We start from the raw sequence: 24,084 nt of genomic DNA, 5'->3' as shown, positions 1-24,084 counted from the left end.
CTTTCCTTCCCATTCCTTATCAGTCCCCTCAGCTCTCTCTGCACCCTTTTCAACTCCTCTTTGTCTTTGGATTTGAAGGCCCTCCTCTTCTGCTTGAGGACAGCTTTAATTTCTGGGGTAATCCAAGGTTTGTTGTTGGAGAAACACCGTACCGTAGGGGGTCATATGATTGTTGGGTTTTTCTCTGTATTTATTATTGTACGATCTACTGTACAGTATAAAGCGCCTTGAGGCAACTTTTGTTGTGATTTGGCGCTATCTAAATAAAATTGAATTGAATTTGAATAGTGTGGCATTTTGTACACAGCCTGTAAGTGTCAACAACAACAGGAGTGTGTAAAACATGTATATTGTAGTGATGGGAGTATGCTCTGTATATTTATACTGGCAGTATGGAAAATTATTATTTGGAAATGCTTAAAATGGAAATGATCATTTACTGTGAGGTCAGGTGTGGTTGGGGTATGGACAGTGGTTGTGCTTTTGTAACGTTCTCCTGAGGAAAGACAATAAAAACAAAGCACAAATATAAATATCACACACGTAACTTATTACAGTTGTATAATATTATTATATCCTTTAGTAACATTACGGCATGCTATATTATCATGGCATTTGATGGCTCACCTGGTCTTGCTCCACAATCGGTGTTCCCCTTATTCTCATGCAAAGCTCTGTAGTGCCTAAGCATGGATGAGGTGTTGTTGTTATATCCCAGCTCCCTGGCACATAGCAAACACTTCACCTTGTACAAAAGTAAAGACAGCTTAACATAAATTGTATTGCACCATCAGTATTATGAAAATACATCTTCTGTAGAAATTTACATACCTTGTTGGGAGGAATAAGATCAAAATGTTCCCACACAGGGGAGGACATCCTCCTCCAGCTGGCTCCATCCTCTCCTGACTTTCTCTCCTCACTCTCCTAAACCTCCAAACTCTCACTAACCGCAACTCTCCATCAAACACCCACATTTTGAATGAAGTCTGAGGGGTTTATATCGCTGTCATAGCTCGCGGCAAAGTTCGAACCACTTCCTGAACCAGTCACGTGGTACACAGCCGGGCAGCGAGACTTCGGACGTCATCATTTTCAGCTCCTCCCATAAATGAAGCAAGCCAATTACGCGCATCGCGGAACCCCACCCTCCATTACTCGACACAAGCTTTGAAGCTTCGATACAGAGCGTCACATCACTAGATAATAGCAAACATTGAAATACATTTCTTACACGCAGAAATGAATTTTGTTCGCTCAAATTAAACTTTTCTTCCCTCAAAAATTTTTTCTCTTCGAAATGCAACATTTGTACCTGCAGTTTCTTTCTTATTTATTTTAAGTGAACTCAGAATAGAGGCATGAAAATAACGCCACTTTAGTTGTATATTTCAGACATACTTTATGATTAAAGGCTGCTGCTGACACTAACACTGCCAGCTGATGTGTTCAGTGGAGGTTTATTAAAGCTTGTGTGATTACAGATGCAGGGAGACTCGTGTTTCCCAAGCTTCCACTGATGACTGAGAATTCAACCTACAGCAGATAGAGGATGTTCAAGAAGCCATGCTGCTGTCCTTGTCCAAGAAGATGATCCTACTGCTGCTTCACGTAAACAGAAGTGATTTTGATGGAGGACTTCATGGTATGGTGACAGACCTTTTTTTGTTGGACATGGGAAAACTCTGATATTTCCTAAAACTAAGAGATGAAGCTGTGATTTATGTCCAGAGATGGCAAACAGAAGGCGAAGCACTGATTGATGATGAGTCAAACACAGCCCTCAGTGTTTCCCAAAGATTTAGATTTTTTTTGTGGGCTGGGTGGATTTATGTGGATCCATTGTGATGAGAGGAAAATGAGCTTTCTTAAATAACCTAATAAGACATCTTGATGCATTCTCAATCATCCAGGAAAGTAAATCTCCAAAAGTTGAATCTGTTCATCTGGACGTAGCGTTTTGTGGGAGAAACGTTTCGTCACTCATCCAAGTGACTTCTTCAGTCTCAGCTGACTGCAGGTTTCCCCAAACCTTATAAACAGTACATTTGCATAATGACTGAAACCAGCCCACTGAAGGAACAATGGGCTGTGAGGTCAGTTCCTTAATCATAATTATGCAAATTCCCATGACCATTGATCAACAATCACCGACCAAAACCCACTGATCAAAGAACACTGATCAATTTCTTTGATCAGTGGGTTTTGGTCGGTGATTGTTGATTTATAACCCCCAAAAAGAACAAACCCGGTGATTCTATCAGCTGTAATGGTATCATCTGTCCACAAGGTGTCAGAATTTATTGGTCGATTGACTGAGCAACCCTTTGATATCCATAAAGCCGCAACACATCTCAAGCTCACCCTAACAGCCTGATTGTTTGCTTTGCAACAATCCCACCAACTTCACGTGTATACATTATTGCTGTTGAAGAGGAGTATGATGAGCCAGTACCTTCTGCTTCTGCGTAGTCTTTATACAGCAATAAACTGCCGTGAATGTTATTGTGTATGAATTTTCTAGAATGAGGCTTTAGAGGTGCTACATAAATCCCAGTGAGGTTTAGCCTACTCTACTGGATGGGAGACGAGGAGGAAAAAAGCAAACCTGATGGAAAAACTCACACTGAGCTACAACTGAAAGCAAAAAGTGCAAAAACAGAGAAAAGCTTTACATAAAAGAAGAACCTTTCCCCTCTGCTCCTCCTTCATCAAATCTCTTTAAAGTGCAGGACAATTCAAAATCGATTCTGTATGTGTGTATAGATGGATTTATGTGGATGGACCAAAGAAGTTCAAATGAAACATGGAAGCACATAGGGGAGTGAGCAGAAACTAGGAAAGTGCTCAAAGCTTTAGCTGTGTGTGAAAATGAACTAAAACAACAATAATGTTTGTCAGGTTACATGGATGAAAATCATCACTTCATAAGATCACTCAGCAGCAACATGACTGTAAGTACAAGCTCCTGTTTGACTCTAAAAAGACCCTTCATATTTGAAAGTCCTGAAGTGCACAGTGTCATGTAAAAAAATATCATGTAAAAGTGTCATGTGAAAATAGTATTTTATATTTAGTCCTGGATTTAAGAGGGATCCAGTTCAGAGGAGCCAGTATAGGAGAAAAATGCTCTCTCTTTCTGTTCCCTGTCAGTTTTGCTTTGTTTTTCATGGAGGTTCCAGGAAATCCTGATAGTAACAAATTGCAGGAGTCAACAGGGAAGCAGCAAAGTCTTAAACACCACATGGGCTCATCCGGGATTTAAATCTTGAAGTTGGATCAGTGACTCTTGGCTGAATGTCCTGGAGCTGTATGTGAGGCATTCAGGGAACACCACTCAGTCGTAGCTACAGTGTTAACAGAGTTTACATTCTTCATGAAATGAACAAAATACAATTAATATTATCTTAAACAAGCAAAAAAAAAAAAAAAAAAAAAATTGCAAAAAACAACCATGTTAAGTAAGCTTTTTAAATGTCCTTATAAGATTGATTCTGTTCATTAACGTTCTCAGTGGGAGAAACATTTCGTCACTCAACCAAGTCACTTCTGCAGTCTCAGCTGGCTGCAGGTTTCCCCAACCTTATAAACAGTACATTTGCACAATGACTGAAACTAGCACCATTTACAAATAATGGGCTGTGAGGTCAATTCCTTGATCATTAACATGCAAATTGTCTGAGACTGAAAAAGTGACACATGTGCAATTATGTCTAGGTTAGCTTGTGATCAGTTTTGTTCCTATTAGGTTCCCCTTCTGTCATTGTCCTCTGTGTACCACTGTGTGTGTGTGTGTGTGTGTGTGTGTGTGTGTGTGTGTGTGTGTGTGTGTGTGTGTGTGTGTGTGTGTGTGTGTGTGAGTCCTTCTGTCTTGTTTCCCTCTCTTGTTCCCAAGTTCCCCTCCATGGTCTGTCATGTATATGTTTCCCCAGCCCGTCATGTCTCTCCCTCACTCTCTCACCCTCTCTCGTCCCCTCTTTTTCTGTTTAGTTCATTAAGTTCATACAAAACCACTGAAAATGCATTTCTAACTGACGTTCATCATTATTATTTTATTTATATTTTTCTGTTCTAATTAATTAATACATAAATCAGAGCTTGAGCAAGATCTTACTATTTCACAGATGTAGCGTATGGCTGAATTGTGTAAGCCTGACTTATACTGTCCTCAATAAATCTGTGTTTGTTTAATATAGGGCAGAAATATGATAAAATACTTATAATTGTAGAGTTTGTTTTCATGGAAAGTGAGAAATTTTTTTTAAAACAAAAATATCTGAATAATAATCATTTTTTAAATAATCTCTTTAGTCACAATAGATTTGCAGTGAGCAGGAACATTGCCCACTGAAGTCCTGTTTTTTTTTTCTAAATGTAGGTATTATCAGCATCCCGTAAAGATCCTTCTCAAAAAATCTCGTTACCAAATTTTAGACACATTACAGAAGCATAAGAGCTTCTAAAAGCATCTTGACCATTTGAAACACATCCAGACATATTGGAATATTAGGATATATATTATTGGACTGGAATATTAAAAACTACATGTGTAGAATCACCAGTCAAAATTGCTCTCACACGGTAGTCCTGAGGAAAACATTTTAGTCGGTCTTTTTTTGATAACTTGTAAAAGTCAAAGCTTTCAAAAAATAGATTCAAATGATAAAAGAGAAAAAACTCCTGTAATTTATCAGGAGCGATTATACTAAATGCCAAACAGAAGCAAATGAACACACAACTAGGGTAGAATGTTTATTAGAATTTGCAATTAGCGATGTAACATTCACCTACATGACACAAAGGAAGTCATAAATATGCTAATATGCACAACTCTATTGAAATGAGCTTCTTTCATCGGGGGATGATATCCACTGATATACCTCCATGTAGATAGGGATGGAATGCACAGACACCTGTCGCTCTGATGACACAGTAAATAAAAGTACAAAATAAACAGAGTCCATATCAAATATTTAGATACACGTAAAAAGAAATTAGAAATAAGTCAGAAGAGCACTGGATAATTAGTGAAAGCAAAAAGTAAAGAAAAAAAGCTTTGTAATGCACTGCACTGCACCCGTAATAGTATTGTTTCCTCTCCTGCACATGGAGTAACAGTGCTAAGTTGGCAGATAAAAGTGCATGGCTTTTGTATTCAGATTAATTACTTTTTTAATCAGAAACCATACGAAGACGTGTGTGGATGCAGTATGCAGTTTAATTTGTCTGACAGTGTAGTCCTTATGAAATGAATCAATGTACAAAACCATCACTGGTTAAGAGGTCATTGTATGATTTCAAAAAACAATGAAATTCTGTTAGAATTAAAAACAAGAGAAAGTAAAGTAATGAAGGAAAAGAAAGCAGTAATAACTCTGTATCACTGTACCAAAGTGGTGTTATGGTCATTAATAGCATGTCATGCTCCATAAGTGAAGTCTGTTAAAAGTGGGAATCAGCTGTTCCACTTGTTATTCGGATGGTCACCGTTTTGTGGCCTGAGTTTGATGCGCAGGGAAGGGAGGAAGTGAGCTCAGCGAAAGGCAGTAGTCGTAGTTGAGGTGAATATGATAATGTTGATGGTGAGGATCCATAGTTGGTAATGGTAAAAGAGGGGAGGTCATGCAGCTTGAACCAGAGGAAAGGAAGGTCAGAAATGCCCTTGGAGAAGGAAGTTTCCATCACACTGCTGCCTCTGGCTTGGTGGCGCTTTAGGTAGGACACAGGACTGAAGAGGAAGACAGAACAAACTGCCTTGATATAGTTTCCAACATCCAAGAAGTTCAGACAGACAATATTTCAAGTACAGAAAATGTCACTGTTTTCCACTGTGCTGTGTAAAACGCTACAAAAGTGAGTAGAAGACTGTGTTTGCATTTACCTTTTAAGATGTAGTCGGTCAGCAGTGTGGGCACCTTCTCACTGTCCTCCTTCATGGCATAGAGTACTGCATGAAAAAAGCAGACAACAAAGTTGAAGGTACCACTTCTGCCCTTTATTTGGCTCTAATACAGATGTTCTGGTGTGGTCTTACTCTTTGTGAGCATCTGCAGGTCATCAACTGATGGAGGGGTGCTTTTCTTCTCATATGGAATAACCGTGTTTAGGTACTGAAACAGAATAAAGGTTCAGGAGGCTTTCTAAGAGTAATAAGAGAGTAATAAGTAGCCTCTGTTAAACTAAAGGATTACATTTATATTTTTTCTTTTCTTTTAATTTAGACTTTTTTGTTTGTTTGTTTGTTTGAATTAGAATTTTGTTCAACCTTTGGGTCAAAGTGCAATTAATCTAATGAGTTACTTGTACCTTTATATTACAGTATGAGAGTGGTATCAATTTGTCAAGCTACTTTTGACGAAGCATCATGAAATTCCGTTATGTCATGGAGAGTGCCCTGGCATGACGTCGGCTACCGTCGTACTACTGAAATACTGGATTAAGCCTGAAGTCACCAGGATTAGTCCAGCTCCTGTTTTGTAGTATAGCTCTATGAATACCAAACTTTGAATCTGAACTGTCCATCATTGCAAACCAATCTAAGTACTGAGAAAACCTCTGTCAACATACAGTATACGGTTGGAGATCTTCACCCTTACACCTGCTTGTCTTCTTTCCACAGTGCATTCGCTCAGTTCAGGCCAGCTAAGGTAGCCTTTATTTCCTTTGTACCAGTGAACCTTGAGAAGTCAAAACCTTGTAGCTGGTTCCAGCTGGTGGTTGCAGCTGTTCACCAGAGGCATCTAACAGGCTTTCTAATTTCAGGAGGTTCTCTGACACAGCCAACTGGCCATCCTTACGCCTACCCATTTCGCTCACGGCTGACCACAAGAACCAACTGTTCACTTATTGTCTAATGAAACGAGAACTCCTAAATGTGTCATTATATAATTTGTTTCATCTGTGAGCATTCATAATGGTTTGGCTCATCTGTGCATGTTTGTTTGGGTTTTTTTGTTTTTTATTTAAAACATTTAAACCTTACCTGCTTGTCATTCCCTGTGCTTCCAAATGTCTGTTTGATGCCTGTTTGCAGAATGTTGGAAATTCCCTCCATGCTGAAACGCTGTAGGACACACACACACACACACACACACACACACACACACACACACACACACATTATTATAAACTATAATAATTCATATGACAAAATTCATTTTTTTAATTACTCTTCAGCAGATTTCAGCACAGTATCATTGTGAAATTTATTGCATATATTGCATCCACTTCCTTAAGCCATCGGTACGTTCATATTAGTTCAGTAATAGAGAGTAAGGCACCAAGAGCCAGACTCACAGCAGTCAGACTGCTGCTACATCGAATGGAGAGGAAATCCATTAGGCAGTTTCTCTCTTGCTGGACAGGACTGCACTGGGCAGTTACTGTACATAGATGATGGGTCACAGCCACTTTATAATCTTTCCTGGAAGATAATTTAGAGGCTAATGGCCTTTAGATATCCATTATGCTAACAGTTAAAGAGGGTGGGGAAAGGAAGAGCTTGCAGGCACTCTCATTTTACCTTTGTGTAATTTACAGTGAAAAAAGAAATCTGCACATTCATAAAATGCCTCATATTGTTACATATTTGATATTAGCAAAAGTTGTGTGATGGGGCCAAGTGATACCCACCTTAACAAGCATGGTCCCCGTCTTCTGGCCTGTGGAGCTATCGTTGCCTCCATTCACGGGCACCGTCCCTCCCCCCTGCAGGCTCATGGCCTTGTCCCGACGTCTGCGTTTGCTGCTGTCTCGTTGCTCCTTCTGCCTGTTCTGCACCTCCATTAGTGCCGTGATGAACGTGTTCTTCACCTCTTTCTCAAACTCCAGCTCATCACGACGAGCCAGCTGGCTGACAAGCTCCTCTGAGTACTCGCGGATGGCGACTTCCACCCGGTGCAGCAGTTCAACAAGCGCTGAGCTGGGCATCAGGCTCAGGCCTGCAGGATGGATTTGAGAGCGGAAAGGTTGTGGGAATGATCAGAGTTAAGCAGGATGCTAACAGTAAAATAATATTCTTTGAATAGTCTGACTATTTGGAATCTGTGCCACTGTGACAGTATTAATTACCAGTAATGTATACTAATGCAGCCCAGGGTAATTTTGCTATATGAATAAGGTACAGTTATATGAATAACATAATGAGCAGTCCCTGATGATAGCTCAGTGTATAAAGGAAGGAAGTGCAATCAGTATTTTGTAAAAAAAACAAAAAAAACAAAACACAAACAAAACAGCAGCTTGGGAGAAACATTTCTGACAATGCAGCTGGTACAGTGTAATCATTATATTACATCGCAGATGCCTAAAGACATCGTCTGTGGCTGCTCATACTGTAATGCTTTAGCTCAACTGGGAAGTTTTTTTGAATTACAAATTTGATCATGTAAAATGCATGTTGAGGCAGAAAATAATATTATATTACACTTCCACTAGATATAGTAGCATAACGTCCATTTACTGCACTTAAAGTCTCCACCATTTTAAAAAAAAAGGGAAATAATAAAACGAATACATGAATGAATATCGATTTTGGTGACGACGCTTGAAATTTTTTTTTTTTATTATTATTATTATTATTATTTTATTTTATTTAAGTCTCTCTCTAACTGCAATATAATTTCACAATAAGACCAAGGCTCTTTAATTAGTATACACTTCCCCCAGATACTACAAAAAAATTATTTTATCAGCATTATTAAATACTTAATTTCCTAAAAAACACATTTGTCTTTGATCTATGTATTCATGTAGTCTTTCACTGTACAGTATTTACTCGCTTCATACAGTAAAATTCCAGAGTAAAAACAAATGGTGTTGGAGAGTTTTAGCCAGTTATTTTAAAAAAGAAGACAATGTGAACAAAACAGCTGGTTTCTTCATGGCTGTTAAACATGAGGTGTTTCCACCACTTTGGCACATGTGACCAGTTTGCAAGGTGAATATTGTGCAGGGTGTTCATATTATGACACACACATATCGTGTCAGTAATGGGGCAATTTTTTGTCATTACATTGCAACTGTGAATCTAAACTTGATTATAAAAAGTCTTTTGACTCCAAATATATATCTGTATGTGTAACCTTTTGAGTGCTTTTCACAATGATGGAAAAGTAGAAGTACAAATAGTGTAAAAGTAGCTGAAAACCACTAAAATATGGAAGCAACATTTAGATATAGTAGCCAAAAAGGAAAGGCTTATTTTACTCATTTAGTACTGTTGGTGGCTTAATTTATTGTACAACCATTGTATTTTACTTTGTTTTTAATATGTTGATTTCTAAGTGCAGCCAAAATTTAATGTTTGCTAAAGTTAGCTTGGTAATGCTAACTGACATAGCTGATAATCCCTGCACAGATGTGCATGTGCTACGTGTTTAATGCTATGCTTCTGTTGATGTTTCTTTAAGAAGGTTAACAAATTATTATTTACAGTTTATAGTTTTAAAGAAAAGTTATTGACCTTTTAAACTCTCATCTTCAAACTAACTAAATGAGATAACTAATGTACACAGATGGATAGGTTGTATTTGAGACTTCTTTTTCCCTGAACATTATATCTTTGCCTTAGGTTTAAATGGATTCATGATGGAGCTTTTATGAAAAGGGTGATGATAGTTTTTACCTTTAACTGATGGTAATACCAAATAAGAGAGTCCCACCTTTGGTATTTTATTGCTATCTTGAGGTATGTACTTTAATTTTGACCTAAAGGATGACTTTAATAGGAAATTATTACATTTCTGACATGCTACTTAACAGAAAATATGCACTTTTTATGAAGTCTGGTCTATTATATCTAGTCTACAACGTAATCCTGAATGATAGCACTGAATAAATTAGTTTAAACAGCTCAGTCAGGACATTGCATAAGTCAAAAGAAAAATAAGAAATAACCAGAAACATGGATTATTCTCAGCTTTACCTTCATAGGAGCAGTTGTTGTTTGAAGCCTGTGACAGCTGCCTGATCTCTTCTAGCAGGGACAGATTGGTCCTGGAAGAGCAGTGACTGACCTCTTCCTCCTCATCCTCCTCAGTTTCACCAGGATCTGGAGAATTCTCCATCATTTCAACTATCTCCTCAATGACCTTGGAGACAGGAATGGAGGGATTCACAAATAAACAAGCTGACCAAGCTTTAAAGAGTTTACACCCTACAGGTATGAATGAGGATTTATCTATTAATGAGTTTCTGTGAACTTTACTTTTGTGTTTCAGTGTTTTTAACTTGATTTTTGTATTGCTTCTCCCTCTTTTAATGTTAATGTACTTGTTTTTAATTTAACGTATTTCCATTTATCTGTGTAATTTTGAGTATGTATTACTTTAAGACATGCAGGAGATTTTTTTCTCCCTTTTAATCTGTAGTGGTTCAGTCCAGAATCTATTTGGGCTGTGGCTTAACCAAATAGCCAATTAGCCAGTACCACCTGGTTAAATTTAATTGGCCAGCTTGTTTATTTGTGAAGGTGTGATTGGTCCACTTGGATTTTTTCTGTTTCCTGTTTTTTATTTAAACACAAACTGTTTGACATTTTGCAATGACCCTGATGAAGGCCACAAGCTGAAACGTGTTGGTCACGTAATTAAGCCATTCACTTGATTTTTACACACACACACTCAGACCTGATCTGCTGTGATAAGAGGTTCTTCATTCAGGCAGTTGGCATTGTCGTTCTTCTCATTCATCTCCTCCTCCTCTTTTTCATGAATCTGCAAATGATAAATTATGCCAACAGATTACTGTTTTGAGGATGCCAGCAAGAGTCAAATGCTGACGTCTTTGGATTAGAGTAATCAATGAAAATACACATTCAGAAAAAAAAAATCATTGGTGTGTTTGAATGAGAACTCATTCAGGAGTTGTGTTCATTTTTTCCCTGCTCTATCCAGCAAAAATGGCAAACAGATTTACTTTGGCAAGTGGACTAGAGCAGCATTCGCTATACTTACATATACTTAATAGTCATATTTTATTAGAACTTTATTAGGATTTTTTTTATTTTGGATTATTACAACCATAACGGACAAGACTGGGGGATGAAAAAGAAAGTGAAGTTGGGGGAAAAAGGTAACAAGGAGAGGAACGGAGAGAGAAAAGCAAAAAACACTGAGAATCTGCTTCAACATCACCCAAAAAAAAAAAAAACCAGCAGAGAAACCACAGCAACAACCAGTGTATGCATAAATAACAATGACAATGTTATTGAACATCACACAGTATTAGTTATAAGACAGATATTTTCAGAAGCGGCAGCCAAGCAAGATAATGTGTGTCTGTGAGTACCTGTGTGCACACTTGTGTGTCCATGTGTCTGCGTGAGTGTGCTTGTGTTCATAAGGTTTCTCCATTTAATGTCTAATAATGGGTGTCAGGAGCTCGGCCCTGCCCCCCCAGGACCTGAAGCAGGAGACCTGGGTTCCAGACATTTAGAGGCCCTCCACAGAGTGAGAGCCGCAGGAGGACCACCACAGGGACAACCGCAGTTCCCACTCAGAGAAGAGCGGAGGAGAGGCCTGGGGAGGGGTCACCCAGCAGCCACAGTACAGACATCCCAGGTGACTGCAGCGACAAGCCCACAGGCTCCACTGGCTACACCGGAGCAGACCAAGCCCGAGACCCAAGGACACCCCAACCCCCACCAGGAGCAGACAAATCCAGGGGGCCCAGGTCCCACCAAGCAGCCACCAGGAGCGAGCCAGTACAGAACCGAGCATCCAGGCCCAGATATCGAGAAGTACCAATGCACCAGCAGATGGGGGCAACAGTCACTGACAGGGGATGTGTCAGGGGGAAATAGGCCCCCACACCTGAGGGAGCCTGAGATGTTCTAAGAGACAGGGGGAGTCTAAGGCCTGACCTGACACGTACACATAGACAAACAGGCAGACACACACCCTGTTTGGAGATACACAGAAATGGATGCCATACACGTACTTTTTACTCCCGGGTCCAAGCACCAATAACCCACAGAGAGGCAATCAGCCCCCAGATCCAGGAGATGCCCCCCTTCACTCTGGGGTGGAGACAAGCAGACCATCCTGGTTCCCACATCAGGAGAGCAGCCCACCAGCCCAGACCCCAACTGACCTTCTCCTCAACTTATTCTCCAGCCCAGGATGGCAAACAGAGAACATATTATTTCGAAGTCTGATGTTTAAATATTTAAAAGGTTTTACATAATTTACTGTTACATTACTATCACATTTTAAAAAACACTTGCTCATTCCATTTTTAAAAACATGTAGATAGATTGCATCCTGTTTACATGTGGAATTGAAGGAGGAGGACAGAGAGAGGGTGTCTGTCTCCCGAACCCAAACTGTGAGCAGGTTCCACAGGAGAAGAGCCTGATAGTGTGGGCTCTGCTTCCCATTGGAGTTTTGGAAAACTCTCGAAACCACATGTAAAGTTGCAGTCTGAGAGTGAAGTAGTCTGTGAGGGAAGTATGACATTACAAGGTCTTTAGAGATAAGATGAGGACTTGTAATTTCATATATTAAAATATATTCCCTTTTTGTGAAATATCTTTACTCCGCACAACGTTTCCTGGACCTTTTACGTTAGTGATACATGAATCATCTTCCTCTAGCACAGTGATTCCCAAAGTGTGGGCTGGGGTCCTCTGGTGGTCCACAAAGGTACTGTAGGTGGGCTACAGTACTAACAGAACAGTTTGAAATGACTCGCAAGTATATTGAGTTAAATATTTTTTGTGAATGTATTTATTTATATAAAAAAAGTGAATAAAAAATTCGAATAGGAGCTGGTTAGTTGGTGATATTACTCATTAGCCTGACCTAAATTTAATGCTCTTGTATTGACGTTTGTGTCCCAGTGGCAGATGGGTCACTATGCCTGAGCATTAACAATCTATAGTGAAACAGCCTTTGTTTTTATGTTTTTCAAATAAAATTCGAGAAATACATCACTTTCTCTTGAATTTTTATTGAAGATGTGTGTCCCGTGGAATTTTCAGGTTTTTAAGTTGGCTGCAGCGCTCTTGACTTTGATCATGGCTGCTGTAGCAATGTTCAAAACTTATGGGTTTCCATTAAGCCTCAGCTATACTTTACTGTGGTGCTACTGAGCAAATAGATACCATGAAAACATATGATGGTGCATGTACCAAACATTTTTTAATTAAGCACTGTTACGATACGTTTTATTATCAACTTAGCATTTAACAGTTTATCCTTTCCTCAATGCTGATACAATAATGAGAAAGTGATAAATATCCATGTTACAAAAGGCAAATCTATTTTGTGGCTCTACTAATTTCGAATTAAATAGAACCACATTTTTATCATATTTAAAAAGTGTGGCAGTACAAACAATCAGAGGTATGAATTCAGAGAAAAGATTGCCCTCACAGGAAACTGTCATGTTAAATATTTTGTCTCTCTAGGCATAAAACTTTTAACTTGAAGGCATGAATGTGATGCATTTCCACAACCACCCTCTGCTCCTGAGATAACCGCAGCTCCTCTGGCCTTCACCAGTCCAAACATGGCGTAGAACGCTAAGTGTCTGCTGTCCAGCTGAATCTGACAGGCAATTAAGGAAGCAGAGGAGGATGAGGCAGAGCTCAGCTGAATGCCAGACCAGTCAAGGCTAGTCAGGCATGCTTTCAATTGTCAGCATGAAATGAATCTTACAGGAGCAGAAACTAGTCATACAATTCATTTTAGCACATCAAAATGGAAAATAATGACACATAGCATTTGTCTTTAAGAAAAGACATAGAAATTAGTGAATGTAGTTAACCATTTATAGTAAGCAAATAGACAAACATGTAAATATGTGACTGTGAGAGCAATTTCCTGGGTCAGACGTGTTCATGTAAGCATGAAAAGTGCAAACAAACATTAGAGTGGACCAGAGAATGAGCTTTCCATTCATTCAGCACCCATATTACACCACAGTGTAAAGGATGCTCATCAGAATAGTTTCATTCAGTTCAGTCTATTCATTTATATTTAATACTAATTTACAGCAAGAGTCATCTCAAGGTGCTTTTTACTATTGATGAGAATAAAAATTTGCATGGAAATAGTGCAAAACTATTCCTACATGTATATATTAATTAGATTTAAACTAAACATGAAGGCGTGGCATGAAATGTACCTCCTGGTCAGAGATATTGCCGTTGATTCCTTCCGAGTCGGTGCCGTCCCAGGTGGCGATGTAGTTGTCAGTTAGAGCATCCCACACACTGCAAAACAACAGAGACCCATGCCAAAATGCAAACCTGCTCAAGCAAATATCATAAAGAAGTGTAAAGTTTTTGCCCTCAGCTCTTGCCCTCAATAGATTTGTTTTTCTGATTGTAAAAAGCCGTGTACTCAGCCCTATGTTCAGCAGCCTGCAACTCAGTCAATATTTCATTGAGGTGGAGTTCAGGGCTGCAGAAGAGCAGTGCACAATAGAAAAGAAGTGCATCTTACTATGTGTTAAATGGTATCCTCAGCAGAGATTTAGATAAAGTTCCTCACATCATTGTACAAAGTGTTCTCCAGCTCTCCCAGCGTCTGTCTGAGGCAGAGTGAAGTAAAAACTGGGAGAGAAGTGTCCTTTGTGTCTGAGCTTGTGTGTGTGTGTGTGTGTGTGTGTGTGTGTGTGTGTGTGTGTGTGTGTGTGTGTGTGTGTGTGTGTGTGTGTGTGTGTGTGTGTGTCACTCAGAGGTTGGCTGAGGCCTGTTTCCCTGCTCCCAGTGGCACTGCCCCTGCCTGCTTACACAGTGGACTCCATTGAGCTGGCAGCTTACCTCACCAGTCATGCCTGCGTGTCATGGCTGCACACTCCGTGGCCAAAGTTTAGTTCTACTTTTCCTAAAAGTTAGCAAAGCCTGATGGCACCACTCTGGCTTGTGTTTTCAGAGGTAGATTTGTTGCCAGTTTGATTCTAATTTGCAGCTTATAATTATTAGGATCATTAACAGGTTTGGTTGCAGAGTTTGCCTTTCTATATTAATGTGGCAGTACACTACAAAGTGCTTTCAAGTGCATTAGTATTGCTTTAAAACTAAAGAGCTTAAATCAGAATACAGGGAAAAAACAGCTTAGAAGTGTCAACAACATACTACAATCACACTGTAGACACAGTGCACAGCTGCACTGAACACGCAGTAAGTGTTTAGGCAACATGCTGTAACTTACACTGTACTGTATTTTCTAACTGTTGGATATCTATTCTGTTATACAGTATTAAGGACTTTCTGACCAACAAAATATACTGTGAACCTCTCCAGCATACCAGCTTTTAACTAACTAACTAATATAACTAATATATTGTTACAGGATACAGTATCTTATTCTATATAAGATTTTTATCTAATTGGAAACTCTTTCCTTTCTTTAACAGCCTTGAGCTAGCCGCCCATGATTTCAAATCCAGATGGGATTACTGCATTTAGTACTGCACTAATATCACAAATGAATATGTGCCAAGGGCAGTGCTAGTAAGCACATTTTCTTACTATTTCAGCCTGGTTACACACTGAGTCTAGCTATCTGACTGGTGGCTGTAGCTTTATATAACACTTCAAGTGGTACCAGTCTTCTTATGTGATGCTTTTTCCTATAAATAAAACTGAGGAATTTAAATGCAATGAAGCTAACGTAACCAGTCACAACCACATCAGAAACCAGAGCAGCACATGAAGAGCACGTTCTGCATGTATAACACATGGTTGGTCATCTGGCCTACAGGGAGTGGAAGTCCATGTTCCAACGCTGTCCTGCTGTTTCCTGGCCTGCAGCCACACAACAGGAATCATTCTGTTTAAATTTCTAGCTCTCCATCAGCTTGACAGATTCACTCAAAGCTGAGTTTCAGATCAGGTGACTGCAGGGATTACTCCAAAATGTGCCACAGAGGGTTTTCAACCAAGCTGCAGATTTAGACTGGTGATTAGTTTTGTTGGTGTGTCAGCTTCTCCTGTTTTCTCCTGTGTGACATAACAAAACGCAAACCTTCCAGTTTCATTAACACCAGTACCACCTCTTCATGGGACAAACTCTTCTGAGGAACATGGAACACTCATGTATGTTTGACTGAAATGTATTTCTTCTGGGTTCCTTATTTGTGACATTAGTGTATCAATCCACCCACTGCTGTGCGCTCTGCTCTGTACTCACTCAGAGCTTTATTAACCAATAAAAGCTCACTTTTCTCACCAGAAATTAATCATTGCTCAAAGTCATATAATCCTTTCCAAAAAACTCTGCTGTCACACCTACAGTCAGACTATTTTTAGCATGATTCAGAGAACGCCTCAGAAGCTGCTAGCAAGAGGAGGAGGCTCTGGCAGTCAGAGGAGAGGCAGAGACTGGGACAGAGCCAAAGCCAACTGAGGCATACGACGCTGCACACTGAATAATTCAGCATGCAGCCTGACATGGTGGAGGTGGGGAGGGTGGGGTCACACTGCTGATTGACTGCATGTTTGGGGATGTTGTGGTCTGTGTGTGGAAATGTTTTGGCTTTTGTTCCAGGCTGCCAAGTCGTTTCAGCCTCCAGTGTGTGTGTTGTGAATGGCAGCATAATGAGCATATTGCTAACTGATTAACATGAAAGGCTGTTCTTTTTTATGTCTGTTGATGTTTTACCTCCTGTACTTCTTTCCTTCTTCTTTAGACTAGGCATGTTTCTAAAAATGTTCTTTTATATACTTTCTATATCAACATAACTGTAGCAGAGATCCTGCAGGTTCACCAAAAGACAGACAATTTAAAGACAGAATATAGATTAATAACTTTTTCACTCAAACCTTTTTTTTTTTTTTTTTACAGTAATTCCAAATTATACAAACCCTTGTAGACTGTATCTGCAGTAACAGAAACTGACTTTAACTCTTTTCTGTTTTTAAAAGGATTTTAACCAGGTTTAGAATTGGTGCCTCAAGTTAAGCTCATATTGCTCTGGGTTCTTTATAGTTTACAGACTGAACAGTGTCACATCCTTTATGACCACAGCTGTTTGGAAATACACAGTAACAGATGACTAAAGACTGAACGATTCCAATAAGTAAACCTTGCTTCAGATATTGTGTCACTTACTCTTCATCTTGCAGTCGCTCCTCGTCCTCCTGATTGTGTGACTGGTTGCGTATGGGCGCCAGGCCCTCCGTCTTGGTGTTGTAATTGTGGAAGCACACATTGAGCTTCTCGTCAAACTCATTTACCAGGTCCTCCATTGACTTGAAGCTCATCATCTCAGAGAAGTTTTCCAGTTCAGAGAACTCCTCACGGGTGATGGAGGCCAGGGGGACAGTGGTGGTGGTGGAGTAGGAGTCGTTGACGAGGCTTTGGTCCATCTCATCCATCCTACAGGGCCGGAGGTCCTCAAACTCCTCATCTAAGCACACAAGAGGGGCTTCCATAGTGTCCCCTATCAAGTTAATGTCTGAGTCCTGCAGGAAACAGAGTCATGCAGCATTTAATGAACTGATTTTCCTGAATTTTGAAGGGCTTTTAAATTCAAGACATTTTAAGTTTGAGCATATGTTGCTTAATAAGCCAAGGCCACAAATGTGTTGAAAGAAAAACCCGGTCAGTCACAGCACAAAGGTTTTTCATGATTTCCATCTGTCCCCATCTGCTTTATTAACCAGTATCCCAGAAGGATTTATCTGGTCTAGCCTAAATCATGCCTCTCTGTCCTCATGTGGAATGGCACCATCACGTCTAGACAAAGAGGAGATAGAGGTAGGTGTGCCAGAAGGGGACCAGGTCCCAAGGGGGACCAAACCAGTTTGCTTTACTGGTAAACCAGTTAATTAAGTACACCAACAATGATTTAACTGATGAGTGCTTCAGTGTTTTGGACATGAAATTATAGAACCATTTGTCAAAGTACATTGTATATTATAATCGTGCTATTTTTGCGTTGGTCAAAGCTTTGCTTGATATACACTGAAAAAATACTTAAAGAATTTTGGATTACATGAACATTTTCCATGCAGTTTTACTACATAATTGAACTGTAAAATATTTAATGGAATCTGGCCAAATCATTGGTATACATTTAGTTTATATCAAGCATATTTTCCTTAATGATTAATTATTTGAATTAAAAAAACAACCCCAAACCTTGGATTCCATACATTTCAGCTGATTATTATTTTTTTAATGGTTGTGTAAGAGCAATTTTAATCCACACCACAACCTTTCCTGGACATAACCATGCTTTTTATTACCTAAACCTAACCAATCAGGTTGAGATAGCATACATAAACACATATACTATACTGCTACATGCATGTGCTACTATAGACACACAATATAAGGATCCATATAATATTGATACATTTCATTTTCTGTTAATTAACTAAACTCATTAACTATCAATGTATCGTTTGTTCACAATAAATGCTACCAGAACACGTTCTTCTCATTCAGAGGGACTGACTCATGTTCCAGTGGTGATACAAACATATAGGTAAGGATCATTTTTTAACACCATCACCATTCGGACTATAAGGCGCACTTAAAATACTTTAATTTTCTCAAAAATTCACAGTGTGCCTTATGTATTCATTCTTGTGCTTACTGACCTCGAACTGATTTTATGTGGTACACAGCATGGAAAAATCTGTCAAAATGTTTTAGTATGACTTTTTAAGCTACAAAGCATTATGGCTACGGTAGTCAGGAGCCTCTCAGAGTAATACGTATGGTGTGTGTATAAGGACCCCAAAATGGCACCTGTTAAGACACATGCTTACAAAGCAGATTTCAGTCATGTTTTGTTATAATCCAGTGCGCCTTATAGTCTGAAAAATGCGGTATTTACCTTGGTATGTTTTATTTTTGCCTGTGAAATTAAGCGTAGCTTCAGAAGAACATAGAAAACTTACAGGATGAGGTATGTTAAATGTTCCCTTCGAGAAATTAGTTCTCAGATTCCTATGTTCAAAAGTTTATTCCATTAGTTTGTGTTTTAGCATGCGTTCAAGAGTTAGTGCCTAGTGTCAAACTTAATATCAAAATGTGCAAAAGATTAATAGAATTTATCTATTTTAATTGGTGAATTACTGTTACTGTTTACACAGTTTGTAGAATAAATATATAAATAAATAAATATCATACTTCAGTTAACTTGACTGAAGAGTAAAATCAGTATACACTGATAAATGTTAGTTAAAAATAGTATGTGTATGTGATTTAATTTAATAAAACCAGAGAGAGTGAAGGGTGCTGACAGTCAGTGCTGGAGTACATCTCTTCTGAGAAGTTGTGCTTTGCTCAGGCTGCCTGACGCAGTGTCAGACAGCAGTGAGGACTAATTTAGCTCCTTTGTGCTTTGCTGGACTGTGGCCTGGCGTAAATGGGTAAGTACAGAGAAGTCCATTTAAAAACAAGCTTGTGCGAGCCTCTTCCTTCTCATCGCTGCACTCAGCAAAGTGCTGCAGCCGGATATCGTCTTTCAGAATCTCTCCCTTACTTTCTTACTCTCCTCACTGTGTAGCTCGCTTACTTTGTTTGTTAGTGATCTTCCATTAATGGTCTTAACTCTTGTTTCAGTCCACACTGCAGTAGAAGACAAACACATACACATGTAATGGTGACTGACAACTTGTGTCTGTCAATAGGCCAAATTAGGTGGATCTGGTCTCCCAAATAAGGAGCACAGACATGGAAATTAGTGGCTGACTCAAACCTCGCCATGGGGACTCTTTGTAGGAGGAATTGATGAACTGCTGCTTGAAAATCTGGCAGGCTAAGAACAAAAATTGCAAATTCAATTTCTTAAGAACACTCATCCCATCATGCAGTAGCCTTTCTGCTTACTGCTGGGTCAGTTTAATAAGCTGGATGTGGAATATTTTGTCATCCACAGGAAAGGTGGGAGTTTACAGCATCCTTAACATTGGTGACAGTAGAGAGATGTAGCTGTTAGAGATGTGCAGGTACGTGTGTCTGTGTGTCAGCTTTTTTTGTATGTGACCTTCACAGAGAGTGGTAGTGGTCTCAGGTGTGCATGGAAGTGCCAATTGCATGAACTTATCAGAGGTCATTTAATGCAATGGAACCAAATCTGTAATTCCATTTTGAGTAGCATCTGCTGAATCAGACAAATCAAAGAGGAGCTCCCTTCTCTTTGATTTGTCATCTTTTATTGCTCAATTCATTTGAACATTTTAAAATGATGCCATGTTAAGTGCTTTTAAAATTAATAGGCTGTGGTGTATTAAGAATACAGAATGAAATGTCACATCTTTTACAGCCATCATTCTCTTAAGCGTATAAAAAATTCATATCAATGTGATTTTGTCCCACATAAATAGAACTGAAAAGGATTCCTTTTTAAATCAATATTGACTGCCGTGACAGAAATGGAAATCAAGCAAGTGCATGTCATCAGCTCATCATAGGGAGAAAAAAAAAGAGGTAATGGGGGAGGGAGAGAAGAGAGGAAACCATGGTTACAAGGCAAAGATGGAAGCAAGATGCAAACGAGGGTCTGGAATAACGGGAAGGACTGGAAGAACGGACATCGGGAGTAGAGTGCAGACAAGAAGACAAATTACCTGTGGTTAGAGGAGCCGTTTTTGTCCTGGCTTGGCGTGTAGGCAGGATCTTCTCAGAGAAGAAGAACAGGCACCTCCCTTCACAGCAAAACCCAGAGATGAGCAGCAGCAGTCGCATTCACTCCAGGGTAAAAAAACAGAGCGAGGGGAGAAATCAGGGAGGTGACGTGTAGTGTGAGCTTTGGTCTGTATCCCTTCCCTCACCCGTTAGCCCACAGACACCCTTATCTGTCCTCCTACAGCCCGTTGTTTTCCAATCAATAGGGAGCCAACCCAGCTCATTCAGAGCCTGCGCACTGCCAGGTCCTGTGACGATATCAGCTCTCCTCACCCTCCCTCTCCCCATGCTTGCTTCCCTCACTAACCTCTCTTTCTCTCTTTGTCCCGGCCCCTTCCTGCTCTCCCTGCCTGCCAGCATTAATTCCCTAATATTCATGAAGTAGGAAGGAGGGGAGGCAAGGGGCTTTGGTAGGAGATGATGTTTGTAGTGAGGTAGCCCACTGTGTACTCAGAGTGTGAGCATCTTTTGTTGTCTGCTTTGACATTCTGCCATAAACCTGAACTCACTAAGAGGAAAATATATATATTTTGTTAGCTTAAAATTAATTTTTCCTACGTATGTGTGTCTGTTTATATACATATATATCTCTTAAAAACATGCTTTGTTTTTTAAATGATGATGGAAATGCAAAGGAAAATGCAAAAATAGACACAAGGTAATGATTCATATACTGGAATATAAACCAGTGACACTCTTAGGTTTTCTCATGTGTATTCTCACATATACAAGTCAGATTTATCTTCAGTCCCCTTTTGAGTTGTTCCAAGAGTAAGAGTCGCAGTGTAAAGATTTGGGGGAAACAATCTGCCTGTTAAAATATGAATTTATCTTTTAGTAGCTCTGGGTTTCATCAGGATTTCTGCATATGTTTAAATTATGGTACACTTATCTTTTTGGGCTTGTAAGTAAATATACCTGAACACAAGAAGGCAAGAACACTGAGATAAACTAGGAAGCTCAAAGAAACCTGGTTCAAAACCTACCTGGATTTGAGGATTTTTAAATTTATCTCCAAAAAGTAATTGGCATTTCATAGCATTTTGAAAAGTTGGAATGCTATTTAAAAGGCAAACAAAAACAAGATTTACAAATCTGTTAAACCCAAACCCATTTACAACCCAACATAGAAAACATACGAAATGTTCAAACTGAGAGGTTTTACTGTTTATTTCTAAAAAATATTAGCTCATTAGTAAGTGGTGCTAAAAAGAAACAGCTTTGTAACTAGTTGGGTTAATAAGACGTAACATGACTGGGTATAATCTACAAAATGCATCTACAAAATGTTGAAAAATTTCAGAATAAGAAGAAGTTAAATGTGAACAGGATCCAGAAACCATCTTCTCCCAGCCAAAGTTTATTTAAAAAACACCATATGTTTTTCCTTAAACGGTGCATTTTCTCATATTTGGAGCAGTAATAAATAATGTGATTCCTTTTTCATCCAAGCCTGTGATTTAAATCCAGTTAATCCCTACTTCTGACTCTGTGGTCAAGGTTTAGACCTTTCAGAAAGGTCCATCTGGGCCAGCATGAACACGTGCACTCACGTAACAGTTTGTATGTTACTGTCACACTTTCTCTGATGCTCAAGTTTCCAAATATCAAAACTCGACCTTCACTTAGGCCAGGAACATCCAGCTTTGAGGTACATGAGAGGACTAGACTTATTAAAGGTTTTACAGAAAATAAGCAACCAGAGAGAGTTCTGTGCATGCTCGATTTGTATTTTCCCACTTATTTTAAACAGTGATGCTGTGACATTATTTGGACAATTTTTTCTGCAACCCAGCACTTAATGAATATTTTTATTTTGTATTTGGTGACTACCATACAAATGAAAAAATGTTAATGAATAATATCTTAGAACTGAAACTGGCAGCTTCAGCAGTCTCAGGCAGAGAGGAGTGTTGCGTATGACGTCAATACATAGGAGGTGCTGCCCCGGCCTGCTCACAGGCGTGCAGGGTAAAATCAGCATGCGCACTGCAACAAGCCAACAAAAGCCTGCACACACCAGTTTCATTAGCCTGGGTGAGCAGCTGCTTCTTCAAGCGAAAAAGAGAAAAAAAGGAAGAAAGGAGACATGTCCTGTCAGAGGCCTCGCATTACTACAGCAACACAGCTCACACAGTCCAGACTGGTTGCCATGGTTATACTGTAACAGCACTGGAAGAGGAATAACTCTATAACAAGGAAAGAACCCCACTGAGCAGCATATATATATATATATATATATATATATATATATATATATATATATATATATATATATATATATATATATATATATATATATATATATATATATATATATATATATATATATATATATATATATATATATATATGTACATATGCTAAATGAGGGTGGAGAAATTTCTGTGCAAATAGTCATGAACTACTACACAAAGAAAGCATTTTACTTAAAAATGGTGATAAAAAAAAAAGTACAACATATTAAAAAGTGCATGTTCCTGTGTTATTCCATGTAAACACGTTGCTATCGCGCCTCAGTGATGAGCACACCTTCAACCCACGAAGAATAGTCAACAAACAGCTGTCAGCTTTCACAGGACTTTCACACAAACTCAGTTAAATTATCATGACTTACTGCACACTGTGTCCCCAACCTGCTATAAAAATGTACTGATTGTTTATTTTAGGGCCACATGTAATCTTGTCACACCAGAAAACGTCTGTTTCTTTAAAGGGTTCCACCTATAATTGTCCTCGCACTTATAATTGTGCACCAAACCAAACGATCATATGATATCATTTGGGTTGCTGTGCTGAAAACAAATACATGTTTTTCCCTGAGCCTGGTTCTGCCGGAGGTTTCTTCCTTTTAAAGGGGAGTTTTTCCTTCCCACTGTCGCCAAAGTGCTTGCTCATAGGGGGTCATATGATTGTTGGGTTTTTCACTGTATCAATTATTATAGGGTATACTGTACAATATAAAGCGCCTTGAGGCGACTTTTGTTGTGATTTGGCGCTGTATAAATAAATTGAATTGAATGTATGTTCTATTTATAATAGAATTTTTCTTCTGATAAGGCATGAGCCAACGAGGCGGTATGTTTTTTCGCTTGTTTGTTAGTGGGATTATATGTAACCACAAAGCCAAAGTTTAGGAAACTTGGTGGAGAGTAGGAGCATGGGAAATGGAAGAATGTTACATTTTGGTCCAGAACCTGATCACAGTCTTTAAAATTGGTTATTCACAGACGATCCTCTTCCTGAGTGTCCTTCTAGTTTAAATATGTATTTTTTTTATTCCTGACAAAACAAACTATAAAATCATGTCTGTGTCTAAGTAATTTGGTAGATAATAATAATAATGTATACTTTATTGATCCTCGTGGGGAAATTCCTCTCTGTTTTACACCATTCACTCAGTGAAGCAGTGGGCAGCCATTGGGCGCCTGGGGAGCAGTGTGTAGGGACGGTACCTTGCTCAGGGGTACTTCAGTTCAGTGGATTCGAA

General features: G+C 39.1%; 1 protein-coding gene across 1 annotated transcript; it reads right to left on the bottom strand.

Annotated features, from left to right (window-relative positions):
* Positions 1–4,739: 4,739 nt before the first annotated feature.
* fez1 (fasciculation and elongation protein zeta 1 (zygin I)) lies at positions 4,740–20,796 on the bottom strand. The gene is made up of 10 exons (XM_031738516.2): positions 20,537–20,796; positions 17,064–17,416; positions 14,131–14,218; positions 10,629–10,715; positions 9,926–10,091; positions 7,633–7,940; positions 6,983–7,063; positions 6,035–6,110; positions 5,882–5,947; positions 4,740–5,728 (listed from the first exon to the last, which is right to left on the bottom strand). Exons 2-10 carry the CDS (start codon positions 17,384–17,386, stop codon positions 5,712–5,714), a joined length of 1,212 nt encoding a protein of 403 aa, XP_031594376.1. The 5' UTR covers positions 17,387–17,416; positions 20,537–20,796; the 3' UTR covers positions 4,740–5,711.
* Positions 20,797–24,084: the final 3,288 nt, after the last annotated feature.

Source organism: Oreochromis aureus, linkage group 10 (assembly GCF_013358895.1).
Source record: "Oreochromis aureus strain Israel breed Guangdong linkage group 10, ZZ_aureus, whole genome shotgun sequence".
In the NCBI taxonomy this organism is placed as follows: domain Eukaryota; kingdom Metazoa; phylum Chordata; class Actinopteri; order Cichliformes; family Cichlidae; genus Oreochromis; species Oreochromis aureus.
The sequence above is the reverse complement of the archived record's forward strand: the minus strand, read 5'-3'. Positions and strand labels throughout refer to the sequence as shown.

Coding starts and splice junctions, on each gene's coding strand:
- fez1 (XM_031738516.2), bottom strand. CDS start 17,386: ATGGAAGCCCCTCTTGTGTGCTTAGATGAGGAGTTTGAGGACCTCCGG. Junction 10,092..10,628: donor CTCTTATCACAGCAGATCAG/GTCTGAGTGTGT, acceptor CCTGTCTCCAAG/GTCATTGAGGAGATAGTTGA. Junction 7,941..9,925: donor CAACAACTGCTCCTATGAAG/GTAAAGCTGAGA, acceptor TCCATCCTGCAG/GCCTGAGCCTGATGCCCAGC.